At 62.2% G+C, this 18,280-nt stretch overlaps 1 protein-coding gene across 15 annotated transcripts in view; it reads left to right on the forward strand.

Annotated features, from left to right (window-relative positions):
* Positions 1–18,280, forward strand: part of URB1 (URB1 ribosome biogenesis homolog) — a 61,015-nt gene that overhangs the window by 16,957 nt on the left and 25,778 nt on the right. For all 15 annotated transcript variants that reach the window (XM_053657966.1, XM_053657967.1, XM_053657970.1 and 12 more), the window contains 11 exons: positions 2,561–2,657; positions 4,004–4,089; positions 5,870–5,995; positions 6,585–6,709; positions 9,689–9,884; positions 10,814–10,951; positions 13,101–13,274; positions 13,864–14,005; positions 14,517–14,633; positions 15,469–15,581; positions 17,492–17,611. In XM_053657966.1, the coding sequence (XP_053513941.1) occupies positions 2,561–2,657; positions 4,004–4,089; positions 5,870–5,995; positions 6,585–6,709; positions 9,689–9,884; positions 10,814–10,951; positions 13,101–13,274; positions 13,864–14,005; positions 14,517–14,633; positions 15,469–15,581; positions 17,492–17,611 (1,434 nt within the window). The remainder of the gene's footprint in view (positions 1–2,560; positions 2,658–4,003; positions 4,090–5,869; positions 5,996–6,584; positions 6,710–9,688; positions 9,885–10,813; positions 10,952–13,100; positions 13,275–13,863; positions 14,006–14,516; positions 14,634–15,468; positions 15,582–17,491; positions 17,612–18,280) is intronic.

The raw sequence follows: 18,280 nt of genomic DNA on the forward strand, positions 1-18,280 counted from the left end.
GGTCTCACCCTAAATGCCACACTGCTTCCCTCACAGAAGATGACCCCGGGACAGACCAAACCCTGTGTCCTGCCCCCCACACCAAGCACAGTTCCTCAGTGTCATCCGGGGCCTGGCTGTGCCCTTGTCTGTCCCCACCCATCTCAGGCGCCACGCCCTGCATGGCTAAGATCAGGGTCCAGACTGGGCCACGCGTCCTCTGCATCTTTTGGGTTTTCTGTGCCTCCCCTCCCCCTGGTTTGTGGAATTACTGAGGTCCCATAAAGAGACTGGTTGTGGGTATTTTCCACGCAGCCAAAGAAGGCTCTGCTGAAAGCCCCGTTCCAAAGGGCCGTTTGACCAGATACATTCCGGCCTACTTAAGACAGCGTCCTGGAACAAGCTGTCTAGTTCGGAAGCCTTCTTCCTGGGATAATAGCCTGTGAAGTCACAGGGCAGGAGCGAGGGGGGGGGGGGCTTGCATTTGGTGGAGTTGCTGGGAGGAGGGCTGGTGAGTGGGGGGCGGGGCCGCAGCAGGAGGCGGGGCAGGTGCTGCCCCGGGAGGGCTGGCTCCTCCCCGGTGGCGGGGAGTCCAGAGTCTGGGTTCCATCGTAGTTCAGAACTCCCTGCCGGAGGGCTCTCCAGAGGGTCTGTGCCTGCTGTGCTGTGTCCAGACAGGATAGAAGACTCTGGAAGGGCAGGCAGCCGGGACCAGCATGCCAGGGCCCCAACTCCCAATACTTAAGTGGACAAAAGGTAGAAATAAAAACCCCCAAACTAGGGGAACCTTCCCAAGTAGCTGGGGAAGGACAGGCCCGCACCGCCCTGTCTGCCCAGGTGGGGACGCGTTGGAGTGGTTGGCGTCTGCCCGAGACGTGCCCTCGTTCTCTGACTTCCTGGAACCCAAGTTCCTATGGCACCGGCGACACAGCCCAGAGGGTCATGTAGGAAGCCTGGCGACTTCGGGCTCTGGGAGGTTGGCGCAGGGTCGGCCTCCCTGAGGTTCACCAGGCAGGATTAGCCTGTCACGGGCCTGCTTCTGGGAGGGGCCTGCGGCACCAGGGGGCACGCGCTGCTGGGCTGAGCCCGTGTTTCTTAGGAAAGGAGGCACCAGGAGGGCTGGGGACGGGGGGGGGGGGGGGGGGGTCTCGGCCCCTCTGTGCCTCCCTCCGCCCGAGGTCACGGCGCCTCGAACGTGGCTGCCGTCAGGTCGGTACCGGTGCTGGCGTGCAGCTGCCGCTCCAAGCAGATGCAGCGCATTTTCACATCTTCGTTGTCATTGTCCCGCCTCCGGGTTGTGAAGAGGCCCCAGCGGTTCCCCGGAGTGGAGAGGAGAGCACAGAGCTTCGTGGGTTTGCAGTGAGCCGGCTCAGGTCGGAGCAGGCCTTGCTTTGGTGGGGACGGGTGGGGACGGGTGGGGACGGCCGAGGACGGCTGAAGACTGTGTCACCGCAGCGCCGGACACCGCCCCTGTGCCCCTGTCCCCCCTGCTCTGGAAGCAGCGTGCGCCCCCAGAACGAGGCAGGGTCGTCTCCCTGCTCACAGAGGCCTCAGGGAGCCTTGACCTTTGAACAGGGAAGGGGGATGTCATGGAGGCCCCAAGAAGAAAGACTCTGTGCGGGCAAACGCGGGTTGAGCATGAAGCCCATCCTCTCAGCCTGGAGTGACGTTTCCACACCAGGTGGGAGAGGTGGCCTCTGCCTCCGGTGGTGTGAGTGGCAGTGCAGTGACAGCCGCACTGGGCACACTGTCCGGCACGTGGCGAGTGCTCAGGGAACGGCGCTGGTTGTCACCGTCCCCGTCACCATCCGCGCCTCCACCCTCTCCCCTGCGGCCGCCACTCAGGGCCCGTCAGGTGCCCAGGGCAGACCTCTCCAGGACTGGCGATTCCCCGCAGCTAACGCCGTGCCTTTGGGGTAGCTGCGGGGAGGACAGACAGGCTCCTGGTGTCAGCGGCGGGGGCAGCTGCCGGGCACCCTGTGACCACCTGCCAGGTCCTTTGGGTGCAGAGGTGTTGATGAGACATGGGTTTGTCTCAATGGTCCTGGCAGGGCGTGCTGGTCGGCTGGCCCTGGTGTCTGCCCTGAGGCGTGTGCTGCGGGCCCTCACTGTCCCCGGGCAGGGCTGCCATCCTGGGAGGCGGCGCCGGGTTGTGGTGGGACAGGCCCTGTGCTTTGGTGTCGGCCGTCAGTTTGTAAACCTGCAAACCAGGCACTGCAGCAGCCGCAGCCCCGTTCTCTCCACTTTCCGGGCTTTTGAAAACTAGGCCATGTTGCTCAGTGGCCACTGAGAGCAGATGGTGCTGGCCGCAGAGAGTCTTCTGCTGGAGACCCCAGTGGTCTGAGGACTTGCAGCGTGGGCGTGGGTGCCATGGGGACCTGCCACTTTGTCCATCCTTCTGGTTCAGGAAGAGCTTAGAGGGGGAGGGTGAGAGGGGGAGTGGGCGATGGAGCAGGGAGCACAGAGGACACCCTTTGTGCCGACAGCCGTGCAGGGTGGCCCAGCCCAGGAGGCCTCTGGGCCTTTGGGACAGGAGGGGCTTGTGAGGCTGCTCATGTGACCCTGGTCTCCCTGTCCCCAGGGCATGCACGACGTCCGCTTGGCCTACATCCAGTTTGCCCTGGCCTTCCTGGTCGCTGGGGACGACAGCACCCTGCTGCAGGTGCTGGAGCTGAAAGGTGGGTGAGCTGCGGTGATGGGGGTGGGGTTGGCCTGGGTGCCTGGGAGAGTCCCTGCACAGCGGTTCTGCAGGTGGAGGCAGTCTGCGGGTGCTGCATGGGCGATAGCAGAGGGGCAGGGCTCCTGTCGTGGCGTGCACGCCCCAAGGTGCCGGCGGAGTCCCCACAGAGGATGGGTGCAGGCACAGAGACCCCGCAGGCCGCCCTGGCTCCGGCTCTCCTCGGGGCTGGTGTGTGAGAAGGGGGTGTGGCCAGGCCCCCACTGTCCACCTCCCTCGAGGCTGGCGAGTGTCGTCAGCTGGTGCCTGCTCGCGTTTCATGGGGCCGCTCGGTGCTGTGTCTGGGGACAGCACCTGGGCCCTGCACAGCACGGGCTGCCGTCCAGCATGGTCCCCTGGGCTCAGGCCCCACGTGTAGGGGCCTCTCCTTTCCTTAAGGGCTCCATGGGGCCTTGTCCACAGGGCACCGGGGTTGGTGTCAGGTCCTGGGGGCGGTGGTCATGCGCTCTCGCCAGTCCTTGTGGAGTCCTTCCTCCGAAGGAGAGTCAAGGATGCGGGTAGAGGTTTTGCTGAGGAGCCTCTTCTCCTGATGGCTGGGAACGACCTCACGGCCGGGGGCGGGGTGCAGCTGCCAGAAACGAGGCGCAGGTGTGCTCACGGGCAGCCTCACACGCAGCTGCAGCTGGACAGCTGTCCCGTGGGAGCCGACTTCACCAGAAGTGAAACAGAGCACAGTGTGGCCACGCCCGAGGCCAGCAGTCAGCCCGTGACCCAGCGGCCAGCAGTGTGGACCCTCCCCTGTGGGCTGTGGCGTTTGGTCCCTTGGGTGTGTCGGGTATCTCCCGGTTTTTCTTCCTGTGAGTGTCACGGGCCTGCAAAAAGCATGTGCCCATCGGCACGTGTGGAGTGAGACCGGACATGCCCTCGTGCCCCCGCCGCCGGTGTTCCCGGTCCGAGAGTGACGGTGCTGGTGCCCGCAGGGACCCCGGGCTCGCCCAGCGGTCAGGGAAATGGCCACCGTCACGGAGCAGGGCAGGCGAAGATGGGTTTTGGAAAACTGTGACCGTAGCACGTACTGTCGTAGCACAACAGTCGGCCTTTGGCTATTTTTACTGACAGCGACGTGAGAAGTGGAAAGAAAACAGAACCAAAGGACCAGGAACTGAAGGCTCCCTGCTTGTCTCGCTGGGCGGCGGTGGCTTTCCCGGGCCCCGGACGCGTGCACTGCCCTGTGTGGCCGAGGGGGCGGGGTTTCAGACAAAGGCAGAGGCCCCGTTGGCAGCCGAGTGAGGGGTTGTGCCCTGTCCTGTTCTCACCCCGAGTCTAACGCTCCGCCTTCCCTTTCAGAGTTCATCCCTTGCATTTTCAGCTCGGGCGTCAAGGAGGACAGGATCTCTACCGTCAACATGCTGTTGTCCACGCTGAAAACAAAGGTGCGTGTTTGCTCACCAGCCTGTCCGCCTGCTGTCCCTCCCGTGTCTCACGGGACCGACAGCCGCACCGTGGCTCACGCAGGCCGTCGCACGGGTGGGGCGGAAAGCTGTTTCTAAAGCAGAAGCGCCGTGCTGCCGACGGGCCACCTTGGAGGTCAGCGGGGTGCAGGCGCCCTGGCCAAGGTGGCCGGGAGGCATCCCGGCCTCTGACCTGTGAATGGCCGGCTGAGAACACCCAGCCCGCGTTCTCTTGTGTGGTCTTGAGTTTTCTTTTACAGGTATGTGATGGAGCCCCTAAACCCTGCTGCAAGGATCCCTGGCCTTTTCTCATTTAAAGATTTTACTTATTTATTTTTAGAGAGGGGAAGGGAAGGGAGAAAGGAGAGAAACATCAGTGTGTGGTTGCCTCTCACGCGCCCCCTACTGGGGACCTGGCCTGCAGCCCAGGCAGGTGCCCTGACTAGGGATTAGCCCGCGACCCTTTGGTTCTCAGGCCGGTGATCCGTCCACTGAGCCGTAGCAGCCGGGGCAGGACCCCTGTCTTCACTGATTAGAGTAGCGCTCTAGCCCTCCTGGCGCAGCTGTGCTGGGGGGCAGGGGGTACCCTGGACTGGCGGTCCACGGGGAAAGAAATGCTCACCAGCAGTGGTACCCCACAGCGGGGCGACTGTGCCCCTTACCCCGCGGGGCATCTGGCAGTGTGTGGGGACTTCCTGGTTGCCAGAACTGGGGAGGGCACCTGGCGTCTGGCAGGAGAGACCAGGGATACTGCCCGACATCCCATAGTCACGTGCACAGGACGGCCCCGCAGCTGCCACCAGGCCCCGGCTTCCGCACTGCTGAGGCTCGGAGCCTGGTTTAGAGTGACACAGGTTATGGTCCCTGACCTGTGTGGCTCAGTGGGCCAGCCGTCGGTCTGCAGACCAAAAAGGTCGTGGGTTCGATTCCCGGTCAGTGCACCTGGCTGGGCTGCAGGTTTGGTCCCCGGTCAGGCCGTGTGGAGGAGGTAGCTGATAGGTGCTTCTCTCCCTCTCTTTGTCCCTCCCTTCCCCTCTTTGAAATCAATAAAAGAAAAAAATTTAAATAAAGTGGGAGTGATGAGACATAGGTTCTTTCACCTCCCAATTAGCACCGACATGTTTTAGCAAAGATGCTCGGAGTGGGGCCTTCCTGGAGGCAGTGTCCAGCCCTCAGGAGCATGGGGGTCTGGCAGCGTGTGTCCGAGGTCTCCAGGTCGTGTGCAGGCCTGGGGCTGGGGTGGCGGGTGCGGCAGAGCCGCCCGGGAAACTTGCCGGGAGAACAGAAACCCCCAGAGGCTCAGGGGGTTGCTGGGGGTGGACCGAGAGCGTGTGCCGTGCGCTGGGTGAGGCCGCCCGTCACAGCGGAGGAGGGCCCGGCCTGACCGCGCCCGCCGGGGCCTCCAGGAGGACGGGGTGACGCTCGGCCCAAACGGGTCGGTCCCTGAGGGTTGTTTCGGCCGTGGGGAGAGCTCGTGCTGCCTGCACAGAAGCAGGGGCACGGCTGTCGGGCGGACCCTCAGAGGCGCAGACACCCTACCCCTCCCGGTGCACGCACACGCGTGTCGTGTGTGGGGGGCAAAGGGACGTGTCCCAAAGTCCTAGGAGGGTGGGACTCTCTGTGACTTCCGAGTTGTCCTCACATAGTTCCCTTTTCTTGGCCAAATATTTTGTCAAGCCTACGTTACTTTTATAATGGAAAAAGTCAGTGGACGCCTTTTAAAGTGGAATTCCCTGAACTTGGTTTGTTTCGCTGTTTTCAGGTGGTTCACAACAAAAACATCACCAAAACCCAGAAGGTGCGCTTCTTCACGGGGCAGCTGCTCACCCACATCGCGTCGCTCTACGGCTGGAAGGGGGTTGTGGACGTGGACCTAGAAAACGCCGAGGTAGCGCCGCCCGCCCTCTGCCGCCCGCCGGCCCCGGGGCAGCGTGTGAGCCTTTAGAGAGGGGAAGAGAGGGAGACAGAGAGGGAGAGAAACCTTAGTGTGCAGTTGCCCCTCGCACGCTGCCTACTGAGGGCCTGGCCTGAAACCCAGGCGTGTGTCCTGACTGGGAATCGAACCGGTGACCCTTCCGTTCGCAGGCCCGTGCTCAATCCACTGAGCCACACCGGCCAGGGTGCACCTCCCTTTAAACCTTTGCCTACCCTTAGCCTGTGGCCTCCTGTTTTGAGTATGTTTTGTGCATCTGTTACCAGAAAGCCTTGGGAGCTCAGTAAAACTGCTCCCCGGTGTGGGGTTTTATGGAAAAGAACAAGAGGAATCCAGTTATTCTTAAGCTCACTTAAATACACAGGTTTAAACTCGCCCCTTTTCGGAGTATTTTTAAATCTCGATTGGTGTTTCTGGGTGTTTTGTGTATTTTTTTGAAACGGTTCCGAGAGCCGTGTTTTCCGCGCTGTCTCTGGTCTCCCTCCGGGAGCTGTTCCTGAGGTTTGCCGCCTCGGGACCCTCACCGCGGTCTTGAACCCCACAGGCTTCTGCCGGGGATGCGGGGAAGGCCGTGGTGAGGGAGCTGGTGCACGGCTTCCTGCTGGACCTGTGCTGCTCGCTCAAGCACGGCATCAACTTCTACGACGCCTCCCTGGGCACCTCCGGCAGGTAAAGCTCGACGCCCCCGCGTGGGAGGGGCGTGTCCTTAGAAGTCGCAACTGTGCAGTGAGGCCGAAAGGGTGGGTCTGGGGGCAAGAACCAGTGATGGAGATGCTCCCTGATTTCGGGGAGGTGGTTGGATACCAAGGACTTCTGATCACGTGTGCCCGCGGGGAAAAGGTCTCAGGTGGCAGTTGGGCACCTGGCGCACTGGCAGGACACGGGCCCAGGGAGGTGCGTGTGCACTCACTCGGAGGCCGGGCCCGAGACCGAGTCTGCCTTCGCCGTCCCACAGCGGCAGCCCTGACGGCCTCAGCGCCATCCCGGGGCTGGGGGGGCGGTTGGTCATCGTTGCTCCAGGTTTGCAGGGAGCCCGGGCCCCCCACGCTGCGAGGGGCAGGCTTGGAGTGGAGTCCGGGGCCCTGGTCCCACAGTCCCCCTCCAGGCAGTGGGCGGCCCTCCTCAGGGGCGGCTGCGGACCGGCGAGCATTTAAAGCTTTGCTTGTCCAGTGGTCCCCTATCTCGTAACCGTGGCGGCGAGACCGCGTTCGGCGTGGGGAGCACACCTGCGGGCTGTCACTCTGACGGCCACGGCAGCCGTCAGACACGATGCTCACCAGCCGCGCTGTCCTGCCTGACCATGAACGCGTGGGCACGTGGTGGTTGTGAGGGGCTGAGTTTCACCCTGCGACATCTTGCTGTAAGGATGTGGGTTGTTTGAGGTCGTTTTCACCGGTCAGGAAACGGGATATCGCAGTGGGGGTTCTCTGTGCTCGTCTCGTGACTTTGGCCGTGTTTCGACTGAGGCTGTTGTGATTGCACTTGCCACACCACTTCTTTTTCTCGTCGTTGAGAACACGGTGGCTTCTGCGCTCCGACGTAATAGATGCCGCACTTACACCACACAGTTCCCCCCACGTAGGTCCGTGAACTCGCTCGTCGTCCAACGAGCACACCCAGTCAGCCCGTGGCTGTGGGTCTGTTCACACAGGCTGGGGTTACCCACAGCTCTGAGGCCCTGGGCATAGAAACATTGCAAAGCATGTTTCTATGAACTTTTCAAAACAAGGGTTTGTGTCTCTGGGAGAGGAAGGGAGTTTGCGTGTGGTGACACTCATGGAAAGCTTGAGAAAGTTGAAACGTGTGTCCCCAGCAGTCCAAAGCCTCACTCCCGCATTGCAGCAGGTCTCTGTGCTGATGTCCCACCTCAGGGAGGCCTTCACTGGTGGCCCCTGCCGAACAGCTAGCCTGCTTCCCCTGTCCTATTGCCTGGCTCTGCTTCTGGCTGTGACTGCCACGTGTCGTGTGCTTATTTATTTGCTCGTCTGTTACCTGGTGGGTGAAGATGGGAACAGAGGCTGGTCTGCAGAGGCTGGGACACCATAGGTGGTCAATGAAAGCAAGGCACCACAGTGCAGGCAAGGATCAGCGGGCTGGTTCTCTGAAGGGCCCCGTGGTCAGTGTTTGAGGCTTGGTAGGCCTGACGGTCTCTTTGGGGACTGCTCAGCTGTGCCATTGTAGCACGTTCACAGTGTGGACATAAACTGTGGTGTGACTGTGTGCTGCGAAGCCTGGTTTACAGAGGTGGACGGTGGGCCAGACTGTGATGGGCCTACTGTGGTTGGGAGTGCCAGCCGGGTGCCTCTCGCCTCTGCCCCTCATCTCTAAAGTGGAATTGAAGTCCTCTGGCCTCTGCCTAGAGGAGGCTGGAGCAGGGAGGGCCCTGTGCTCTGGAAAAGAAAGTGTTCTGTGTTGTTACATTGTTGCTGAGTGAAGTGCTCAGCATTGTTACATTGTTGCCCAGGGAAGTGCGTTTGCATAGTTACATTGTTGCTGAGTGAAATGCATCTGCATAGTTACGTTGTTGCTGAGCAAAGTGCACTACATTGTTTCATTGTTGCTGGGTGAAGTGTTCCCCATCATTAGGTTGTTAATGAAGTGTCCTATGTTGTTACATTATTGCTGACTAAAGTAGCCACAGTATTTCTAGCACCCATAAATTTAATGTTCCATTCATTTGACAGCACATTGCAAAGCATGTTTTTCCTATGAACTTTTCATAGTAAGAATTTGAAGCTCGTAAGAAGATGGCTTTCTGATCCACATTTTACTAATTTAATTTTTGAAAAATTTTTACTATATGTGAAGCTTGTCATGTACCATTTTAGATTTACTCCATTCATAAGGGGATACAAAATGGTGAGGTCCCAGAGGCCAGCAGCATGCCATGCGTGTGGGGCACCTTCACAGGGTTTTCTGGAGGTCAGGGCTTTGCAGGGTCAAGCAGACATGAAAAGGCTTCTTTTCTTAAACGGGGTCTGGAGTTCAGCCCAGGGCCTTGCGGTTCCGGCTCCTGTGGGTTTTAATATCCGTGGGGTTTCTGGCTTCTTCTTTTTTGTAACCTTCTTATACTTTTGAAAGCCGCCCCACATAGGGACAAATGTTGAAGATTTTCCTTCCTGGGTTAGCTTCTTTCAGCTGCTAAGTGGAGACGTGGGATGAGAAGTGTGAGCTGGCAACAGCAGGCAGAAGCTCTCTCAGAAGGAACGTCGTGGGCGCTCGGACTGGGGCCGAGCTGGAGCACTTTATGTAAACAAAACGAGAGTTTCAGGAGACAGATGCATTTTCTCTTTTGCATGCTTGTGCACACGCCCACTTTTTCGTGGGTGAGCAAAGGAGATGGGCCAGTGTGGTTGGGAGCCTCCGATCTCGGTCTGGCCCTTTCTTCACACTAGCCTGACTTCAGGCAGACAGGGAAGACCCGGGTGGATGGACGCAGAGTCTCCCTCTCTCTATGCAAGTCCGATGGCAGGGGTGGTGGTGGGGACAGAGTGGAGGGGTGAAATTCAAGCCCTGCAGTGGGGGCCCCCCACAGGCCGTGAGAACACCCTTCTTTACGCCATGAGAGAAACTGACCAGAAATGGAATTGCCCGAGGCTGGGTGCTTATCCTGAGCTCTGTGGCTGAGCCCTCTTCCCCCCCGCCCAGAGGAGGGAACCTGACGCTGCTGCACTTCCTGTTGGGTTTGAAGACGGCAGCTGACGACGAGCTGGTGGCTGAGCTGGTGGTGAGCATCCTCAGGGTGTGCCCGGACCTGCTGAACAGATACTTCAAGGAGGTCACGTTCTCCTTCCTCCCGAGAGCGAAGTCCACCTGGTCCAACAACATGAAGCTCCTGAGCAAGGTGAGACCCCGGGCAGGCGGAGCGGGGTGGCCTGGTGACGCACTCGGCTGGGCTTCTTCGGGGCGGGGGGGTGGCACCGCAGCCGCGTGACTCTGTGCCGTCTGCCCGTCCGTCCTGCTGTTCACCGGACTCGGCTGTGAGGGGTAGACCGACTCAGAGTCGGCCGAGGCAGTTTCATCTTTCTCACCCAGACTCGGCAGACAGTGAGGTCACCGCGAGTCTCCGCAGAGCGAGGCTGGCATTAGTGGGACGTCCTCATTGTAGGGTCGGTTGCGAGGGTTGCTGTGGCGAGCAGTCAGCACAGCGGCCTGCTGCGGCGAGTGGGTGCGAGGTCACTGCCTCCTGACCAGCGGTGCAGGCGTCCCCCTGCCTACCAGTGAGGTCCCTGTCTGTCTGTCTCCCGCACACTCACTCGTTTCGGCCTGCCCGCTGCTGCGATGCCTGGGACTGTTTTCTGCCTCCGCGCCCCGGGCAGGGCCCTGCGGTGGCCACCCCGGGACGGGGGCGGGTGCGCGGCCTCTGCAGGCCCGGGCATCGGTCCTCGAGTCTGCTCACTAGCCGAGTGACCCGGGGGGAATTCTGTAACCTCCTGGGAGCCTGATTTTGCTGTCTATGAACACGTTCTACTTTCCCAAGTTCCGGAAAGAGAGCCTCGTCTGCCAGGTGCCCGTCAAGTGCTGCACCTGCGAGCGGTGCCGTGTGAGCTCTGGCAGCGACTTGCCACCAGAGGCTCTAAGAGGCCCCTGGGCCACGGGCCGAGCTCTGCTCTGAAGGTCACTGCCCAGAACGACTGGCTTGGTGACCCGCTTCTTTGGCCTGTGGCTCTGCGGGCTGCTCTTCCAGGCCTGGGACTCCTGCCCGGGTGCAACGGTGCCCGGGTGTGGCACGCGGCCTCCGGCACCAGCTCACCCGCGTTCTCCTGCTTGCAGATCTACGAGGCCCAGCCGGACGTCTCCCGGGCGTTTCAGACCAGAGAGTTCGTCCCCCTGCCCCGCCTCCTGGCCATGGTGATGGTGACCACGGTGCCCCCGGTGTGCAACAAGATCATGTTCACCCAGGCACTGAACGTAAGTGCTGGCTGCGTCTAGAATTGTCTTCTGCTCACTGCTGGCTGCGAGGCGGGCGTTTCTGAGGGCAGCAGCCTGGTGTGCTGGGTGGCGACTTGCCCCTGAGCCTCTGGGGCTTCCCCTGCACCGCCGACCAGGGACAGGGCGCTCCTGCCCGGGATGAGGTGGCAGCGGTCCTGCCCAGCCCGGCAGCAGTCTGGTGTCTCTCCATGAGGCAGGGCCTGAGGCCGGGTGTCATGCGTCAGTCTCACAAGTCTGGGACCCCTGAAGAGCGTGGGACGGACATCACCTGACACCCCTTCCTTTTGTGGTTTAAGTGAGTGGCGTTAAAACCTCTGGGAAACTCTTCCTTTGAGGACCAGCTGTGTCAGGCGTTCTTTGGAGGGCGTGCTCGAGGAAGGAATGATGAGTGGATTTCACGTCATCGTTCATTGCAGAAGGCCCCCAGGTCCCACCAGGAGCCACATTCTGAGGGTCTCGTGCGTCCACCACACTGTGGCCTTAGGTGGACGCCTTGGAGTTGTTGGCCCCTGTGGGCCCAGGCCCTCCTGCTCCTCCTGGACCCAGGTGGCCGCCACCTGAGGGGGTGCAGTGCCCGGGGGTCTGGGACAGGCGGGTGGCCCCGCAGGGCAGGCTGGCTGGTCACATGAGCACAGGGGGGCCAGTGTCTGCTGTGGGTATCACACAACCTGAGTGTGGTGGCCTGATGCTGGGGGGCAGAGGCTCCCCAGACCGTGTGGGGGGCTAGGCGTGCGTTGGTAGCTGGGCCCCCCCACTCCAAGGGTTTGTGCCGAGAGTGGGCAGTGGGGTGAGGGGCAGAGAGAAGACGTGCGGGACTGGGAGAAAGCCTGCGTTGTGGATGCCAAATCATAGCAAAACAGGTGCCCCGGTGCCCGCCTGCCTCCTGGGAGACAGTGTCTCCCCTCACTGGGCTTGCAGGCAGTGCCACCTCCAGGTCCGGGGCGTGTCTGTCCTGCGAGCCCACGAGGGCAGCTGGGGCGCGCGGGCCTGCTGCTCCCTCCCCTGGCGCCTGGTGTTGCTGTTGTGGGGGGGGGGCAGCCCCGATCCCGGCGGTGGGACGAGGGGGGGCCACCACCTCGCCTGGGCTTCCGGGCCTTCCCGAGCCGCGAGTGGGTGAGTCCCGAGTGAGACAGTGCTGCGCGGGGCTCGAGACTGTTTTACGTTTTTCTTTTCTTGACAGTATCATTTGACCATTTTTAGTAGTATGTGTTTTAGGATCAGGAAGAGTTAGCTTATTTTAGAAACAGGAAATGAGGTGTCGGAGGCGGGGTCTTGGGCTGCTCTGAGCTTCGTGCCACGGGCCAGCCGTCGGGTGTACCTGTGAACACCTGTCCGGGCCCCGCCTGTGCTGCTGGTGATTGGGGTGGGGCCGCTGCTGGTCGGGGTGCTTCCTGGAGAGCGACTTGAGGGTGTGGGGTGTGAGTAGCACCATCCCCTGCTCGTCAGGCTGCTGGGGGTGGGCCATCCCGGTCACTAAATTGGGAGTCTGTCAGAAAACCTTCCCGTTGCTACCTGGCGGAGTCCCCGGGTTCCGCACCGGTGCCCACGCACTCGGCTGTTCTCCGGCATCGGCCAGCGGTGGAGCTGGCTGGGCTGGGCCCCGCGTGGCGTGTGTTTCCCGGTGCCCAGGAAGTGCTGGGCACCCTTCGACCAGCCTCCGCCTGCCCTTTTGTGTTTGGCCATAAGTAGCACAGGTTCTGGGAAGTTCTTCAGCTTCTGCAGTGAGTGCGGACTGTGATGGTTCTCCTGCTGTTCCGAATGCAGCAGAGAGTCAGGGTGTCGGCAGCCTGGTACCTGGGCTTCACGTCCCCCAGCAAAGCACCGGCTCTTCCTGCCACCCCAGCCTGTCATCTCTGTGGCTGCCGTGAATGCTTGCGCAGGGGCTGGCGGCCATCTGGTGCCATGTTGGCTGTTGGTGACGTGGGCCATCGCGTGAGTGGAGAGGTTATCAGGGCACACACACCACAGACGACGAGACAGAAATAGAAAACCATGCTCTGCTCCTCTATTCGTGACCACCTCTCCTCTCCACGTCTCGTGTGGTTTCCCTGGGGGCCCGAGTCCAGGGCACGGAGGTGCGCCTGCAGTGTGGCCTGCAGGCACACGTGGGTTTCACGTGTCTCCCCAGCTGGACAGCAAGTCGGTGAAGCACACGGCCTTGTGCTTTCTCTCCGCCGTCCTGAGGAGGGCGCTGAAGACCATCGAGCACTGCCTGAGCGGAGAGGCCTGGCTGGAGCCCGGCGTGTACACGGCCCCGATGATGGAGGACTTCGTGCGGCTCTTCAGAGAAGCCCTGAGCAAGGTGGGCGCGGCAGCCGGGCCTGGGCTTCCCGCAGGAGCATCCGGGGGCTTTCCGGAGTGCCGGCCACAGAGGGCACAGAGGCGAAGGGAAGGGGTCCGTCGGGGTGGTCCTGGGGCCCGAGTCCCATCAGGAGCTGGCGTACCCCACCCTCCCCCATGCTGCACGCAGGCTGGTGGGAGGGGCTGCTGGGAAGCCCCTCTTGCTCCTCCTCCCCACAGATTATTCTGGTAAGTCAGGAAGGCCAGTCGTCTGCACACTAGCCAGCTGCCCTGAAAGAGCCAAGGTCACGCCGGGCAGGCCCCCCAGAGAGTCATAAGGGCGTGCCCCTTTGTTCCCAAGGCCTTGCTCAGGTGAATGGGTCTGAAGGGACATGTTTTAATTACCGGACTTGTTTTCGCCAAAGCCTCACTGTGCCCAGTTCCAGGAATTGGACCTGAGAGCAGCCGGCGAGGCAGGGGGCTTGGTCCCGCCGAGCCGACCCCACCCACACCCATGCCCCCCACTTTGGTGTTTCCTCTTGTGGGGGGGGTTCTCCTTACCGGTTTCTCTTCCTCGTTTGTGTGACTCGTTCGTCTCTTTTCCCATTTAGGTTTTACCAGACCTGAACACCATCGTGTGGGTCTGGCAATCCCTTGGCAAACAGGACGCAAAACCCAATGATGAGAAAGGAAAGACGCAGGGCAGCCGGGCTCCTGCGGCCTGTGCGGAGCCCTCCGAGGCGCCCTCCTGTGGTGAGGGCTTGCGCGGCAGCCTGCAGGGCGGGCTGGGAAGGGGCGGGTGCTGAATGCTGACGTGTCACAGACGGGCCTTTCTGGGTGGGGTGGGCGGGGGCCCCTCTTGGGCTGTGCAGGTGGAGGTGGCTGCATGGTCCCTGGTAATCAGACTCGGTGACAGACCTTGTTATTAGCTGAGTGGCGGGCTTTGTATCTTATGTCTGTATCCTGCCCACCACCCCTGCCTCAGTGGCCCGGTGCGGTCGGCACTGCCGGGGTCCCACTGCTCAGGGGACACCGGAGCACAGAGACACGGTGGCCTTGACCTGCCTGAAGTCGCACCACTGAAGTGGGGACGTGGACCAGCTGTCTGCCCAGCCTTAACCTTGACTGTGTGGACTCAGGAATGGGGGAGGGGTTTGTCCACAGCCTCCGTGGTTGGCGCGCTGGGTCATGGGTGCCCGACCCTGTGCCGCTGGCTGACGGGGACAGTGCGCTTCCTGACTGGAGCTGTTCCCCTCCTGCTCAGGCGACGCAGAGACCGTGCTTCTGCGAGCCGCCCTGCTCCAGGCCATCTGCCTGTACCAGAAGGTGGTCCCGCACGTGGTCACGCAGTACAGCTTCGACTTCAGCAAGCTCCTGAGAGGTGCGGTTCCCAGCGGGAACGGTCTGTGCAGCCCGTCTCCCTGCGCAAACAGCAGGGGGTGCCCAGCCACAGTGAGAGCGGGGACCAGAAGGCAGCCCGAGCTGTGGCCACGGGCGCCCAGCAAACCAGACCGGGGACGTTCCCCTTGAAGCCCCTTCCCAAGGGACGGGGAGGCCAGAGGAGGCAGTCCCTTCTCCAACGGGCGCCCCGACGCAGCCGTGCGTTTTACCCGGTGCATCCGGTGCACAGCCTGCCCGGTTGCGTTTCCTCCGTGGGAGCGTTCGTCTGGCAGAGCCAGCTTTGTGGCGGGGCCTCGGCGGAAGCCTCACAGCCCCCGGTGTGTCTGAGCTGTGGGGCGGCCCAGCCAGAGCTGCACTTGGCTGTTTAGGTGGCGGGAGGGAGGCTACTCTTCTCTGGGAAACAGGAAGTTTACTCGAATGGGCCATTTGTATGTAGCAGCCGTGTCCTTCCCAGGCAAAAAGAAACGTAGAAATCCGGCCAGAGGGCAGGGACTGTCTCAGGTGGCTGCCATCTGCCCACAGTGTGGGGGGGCCAGGCCTGTGCCCCCACACTGAGGGTGATGTGAGCGGGAGATGGCAGGGTGGGCAGAGAGCAGCCCCAGACGGCGCAGGGCGGGAGGGGGGCGGCATCAGGCTGTAGGGAGAGGTCTGCCGGCCGAGTGACAGGTGGGGTTCGGCTCCTTGTCGCGAGGGCTGGGCCTCCGGGGAGGGCGTTGGGCAGAGGGTGACCCCAGGGCTGGGGGGCGGAACCTGCGCCGGCGCCTTTCTGGGTGTGGCGCCCGCCTGCCCTTGACCTGACTCCTTTCCCGCCACAGGCGCCGTCTCCGAGCAGGGCCTTCGCGAGCAGGTGCCCCCGATCCTGCAGCACCACATCCTGAAGGTGGCCCTGGAGCTCCCCGCCAGCAAGTTCGCGTGGCTAAAGGCACAGGTGGGGCGCCGGCCCTCGGCCCTCTGTCCTCGGCACACCTGCGTGCTTGCTAGGGGTGGCCCCCTGGGTCAGGACGGACCCTGGCAGGTTGGGGGCACCAGGGGCAGTGGTGAGGGTCCGTGTTTTACGGGGACGTGCCCAGAGCAGGGGCAGGTCCTGGTTTTGTGAACCTGGAGTTCTGCGACTGCTTTTCCCAGACAAGGTGCATAACTGAAAACACAGCCTTGCTGCCGGGTTTTGTGCTTTTTGTCTCAACTGTTTCACTTTTTTTTTCCATTTCAAAGTCTTTTGGGCTCTGGCCGTGTGGCTCAGTCGTTTGGAGCACTGTCCTGTAAACCAGAAGGTCGTGGGTTCGGTCCCTGTTCAGGGCGTTTGCAGAGGCGGCGATCGATGTTTCTCACATCGATGTTTCACTCCCTTTCTTTCTCCCTGAAATCAGTGGGCACGTCCTTGGGTGAATATTTGAAAGAAAAAGTTTTTAGAAGTCTCTTTTTAAACCTTTAGGGAGATAGAGTAAAACGTGTTTCCCCCCTTTGTCCTCGTCCTGGAAGAACTCGACGCAGAGACAGGACTGGACCCCAAACTGCGGGGGGTGAGGCTGGGGGACAGTCAGCGGACGCGGGCGCCCTTCTGGGTCTTCAGTGGCATCTTCCGGGCTTTCTGCAGAGCACGGTGCTGACCCGTGGGGGGAACGCCGATGCACTGGGTAGAGGTGGGTCTGCCTGGTGGTGACCAGGCGGGAGGAGCACCCCCTGCCTTTTCCCTTAGAGCCTCAGGTCTTGTTTAAGGTCTCGGGACCCGGTGGCGTGGAAGGGCACCCGACCCCTGCATGTGTGGTGTTTCCAGAAAGGTGCAGCGATGCCGCGGCCCTGGGTGCTGTGTGTCCCCCCGTCCTCTCTCTGGGCGCCGCCTGCATCCTGGCGGACAGCGTGCTGCCTGCCGGGCTCCACACGTGTGCTCTGCGGCAGCTTGCTGGCCACAGCTGACTGACGGGGCACAGAGTCCCAGCCAGGGCAGGGGGCCAGGGCTGGAGCCGGGCAGCTGCCAGAGCCCAGCTCTCACTTCACTCCCTGCTGGGGGGTCACAGCCAAGGACCCACAGAGAAGCCAGGGCGGCAGTGGTAGTTATTACCCCAGCTGCACAGGCTGTGGGGTGCCAGGGGTTCAGTTAGAAAGTGAGCAGAGGCCTTAGGCCTTGAAAGAGCTGGGATTAAAGTATCAACTTGTACCCTGGGGGCCCCCCTCCTGTTTATGAGGGGCCTGGCTGGGCTGCAGGGGCCCCAGAGCCTCCTGGGTGCAGGGTCACCCTCATTCTAGGGCCGCAGCCTCACTCCAGCGACACTGATGCTGTGGGGTTCGGGCTGGGAAGCTGGGGCTCCGCACTCCCTTGGGACACACATTCCAAGCCCGAAATCTTCTATTAGGGGCTTGCGACCCACACGGAGTCGCTGCAGGGAGCCCCGCCTCCTGCAGCAGCCAGCACAGACCACGATGGGCCAGCTGGTCCTGGGCCGCCCCCTCCAACACCCACAGGCCCCCGGCAGGACCCCAGCTTGGCCCCTGAACAGCGGTCACCCCCCGTGCCTCAGTGTGCATGTAAGCGGTGGGGGTTGCAGCTGCCCCACCTCGGGGTGGCCTGGAGGGCACTCTAAGGCAGTGCGTGTGAAGGGCCCAGGATGGCACCCGCCCAAGGTGTCCCCCCCTTCACTACCTTTGTCACCACCGCCTGGCCGTGTGGGGGTGCGGGGGCAGCTCACTGGCTCCCGAGGGTCGCTGTACACATGGCCCCTGTGGTCGTCCCGAGCTGCAGCTGGCTGAGATGGAGCCACACCCTGGAGGCCCCCGGCCTGGCATATGTGTGCCCCGCACAGTGGCCTCCGTCACGAGGCTGCCATTCTGTTCACACCGCAGGAGGGCCCGGAGGCAGATGTCGTCGGAGGGGAGCGGTCCGTGTTCTACCTGCTGATGAAGATGTTTGTGACCAGCACCCACCTGCAGCTGAAATCGTCCACCAAACACCTCATCGTCAAGGTGCGTCCCTGCCCCCCCCCCACACTCACACCCCGAGGAGTGCGGCCGGCCCTGGTGGGTGGGGCCCACGCCACGTGGCTGAATTATGGCTGCTACAGCCCGGAAACACAGGTTCCAGGGCAGCCGGTCGGTGGTGTCTCGTCACGGTGCCCGGGGGCGCGGCGCTGCGGTGTGGGGAAGCGAGAGCTGGAGCCCTGGCCCTGCGCGTCTGTGCCAGTCACAGTCTCCCTGGGAGTGTTTCTCCCCCGGGTGGGCCTGGGGAAAGGTGCCGTGTGAGGACGCCGTGGCTGTGCCGCGCCTTTCTGGGCTCAGGATACAGGCGGCAGGCCTCCGGGGGCCCGGTTGATCCTCACCCTGACCTCGCGGTCCCGTCCGCCACACGGCACCGTGCGCTCCGAGGGGCACAGGGAGGCTGACTCCGGCCCCGACCTGTGGGCCTGGCCAGTGTCCCCAGGCTCCACCGGGTCTGGCTGTGGCCGGAGGTCGCCTCCTGTCTGGTTCTCACTCTGCAGCGAGCACTGGGGACGTGCGGGGTCGTTTGGGGCGCGGAGGTTTCCCTCCCTTTGAACGGCGTTCCCCGCACTGCCCTTTAACCAACCGCCTTAACTGCACCTGAGCTGCCTGAAGGACGTGCGTGTCCAGGCCTTGATCTTTGTGCATTTCACTTCC

This window comes from Artibeus jamaicensis, unplaced genomic scaffold (assembly GCF_021234435.1).
Source record: "Artibeus jamaicensis isolate MK-2021 breed Jamaican fruit bat unplaced genomic scaffold, CSHL_Jam_final scaffold_474, whole genome shotgun sequence".
NCBI classification, from domain to species: Eukaryota; Metazoa; Chordata; class Mammalia; order Chiroptera; family Phyllostomidae; genus Artibeus; species Artibeus jamaicensis.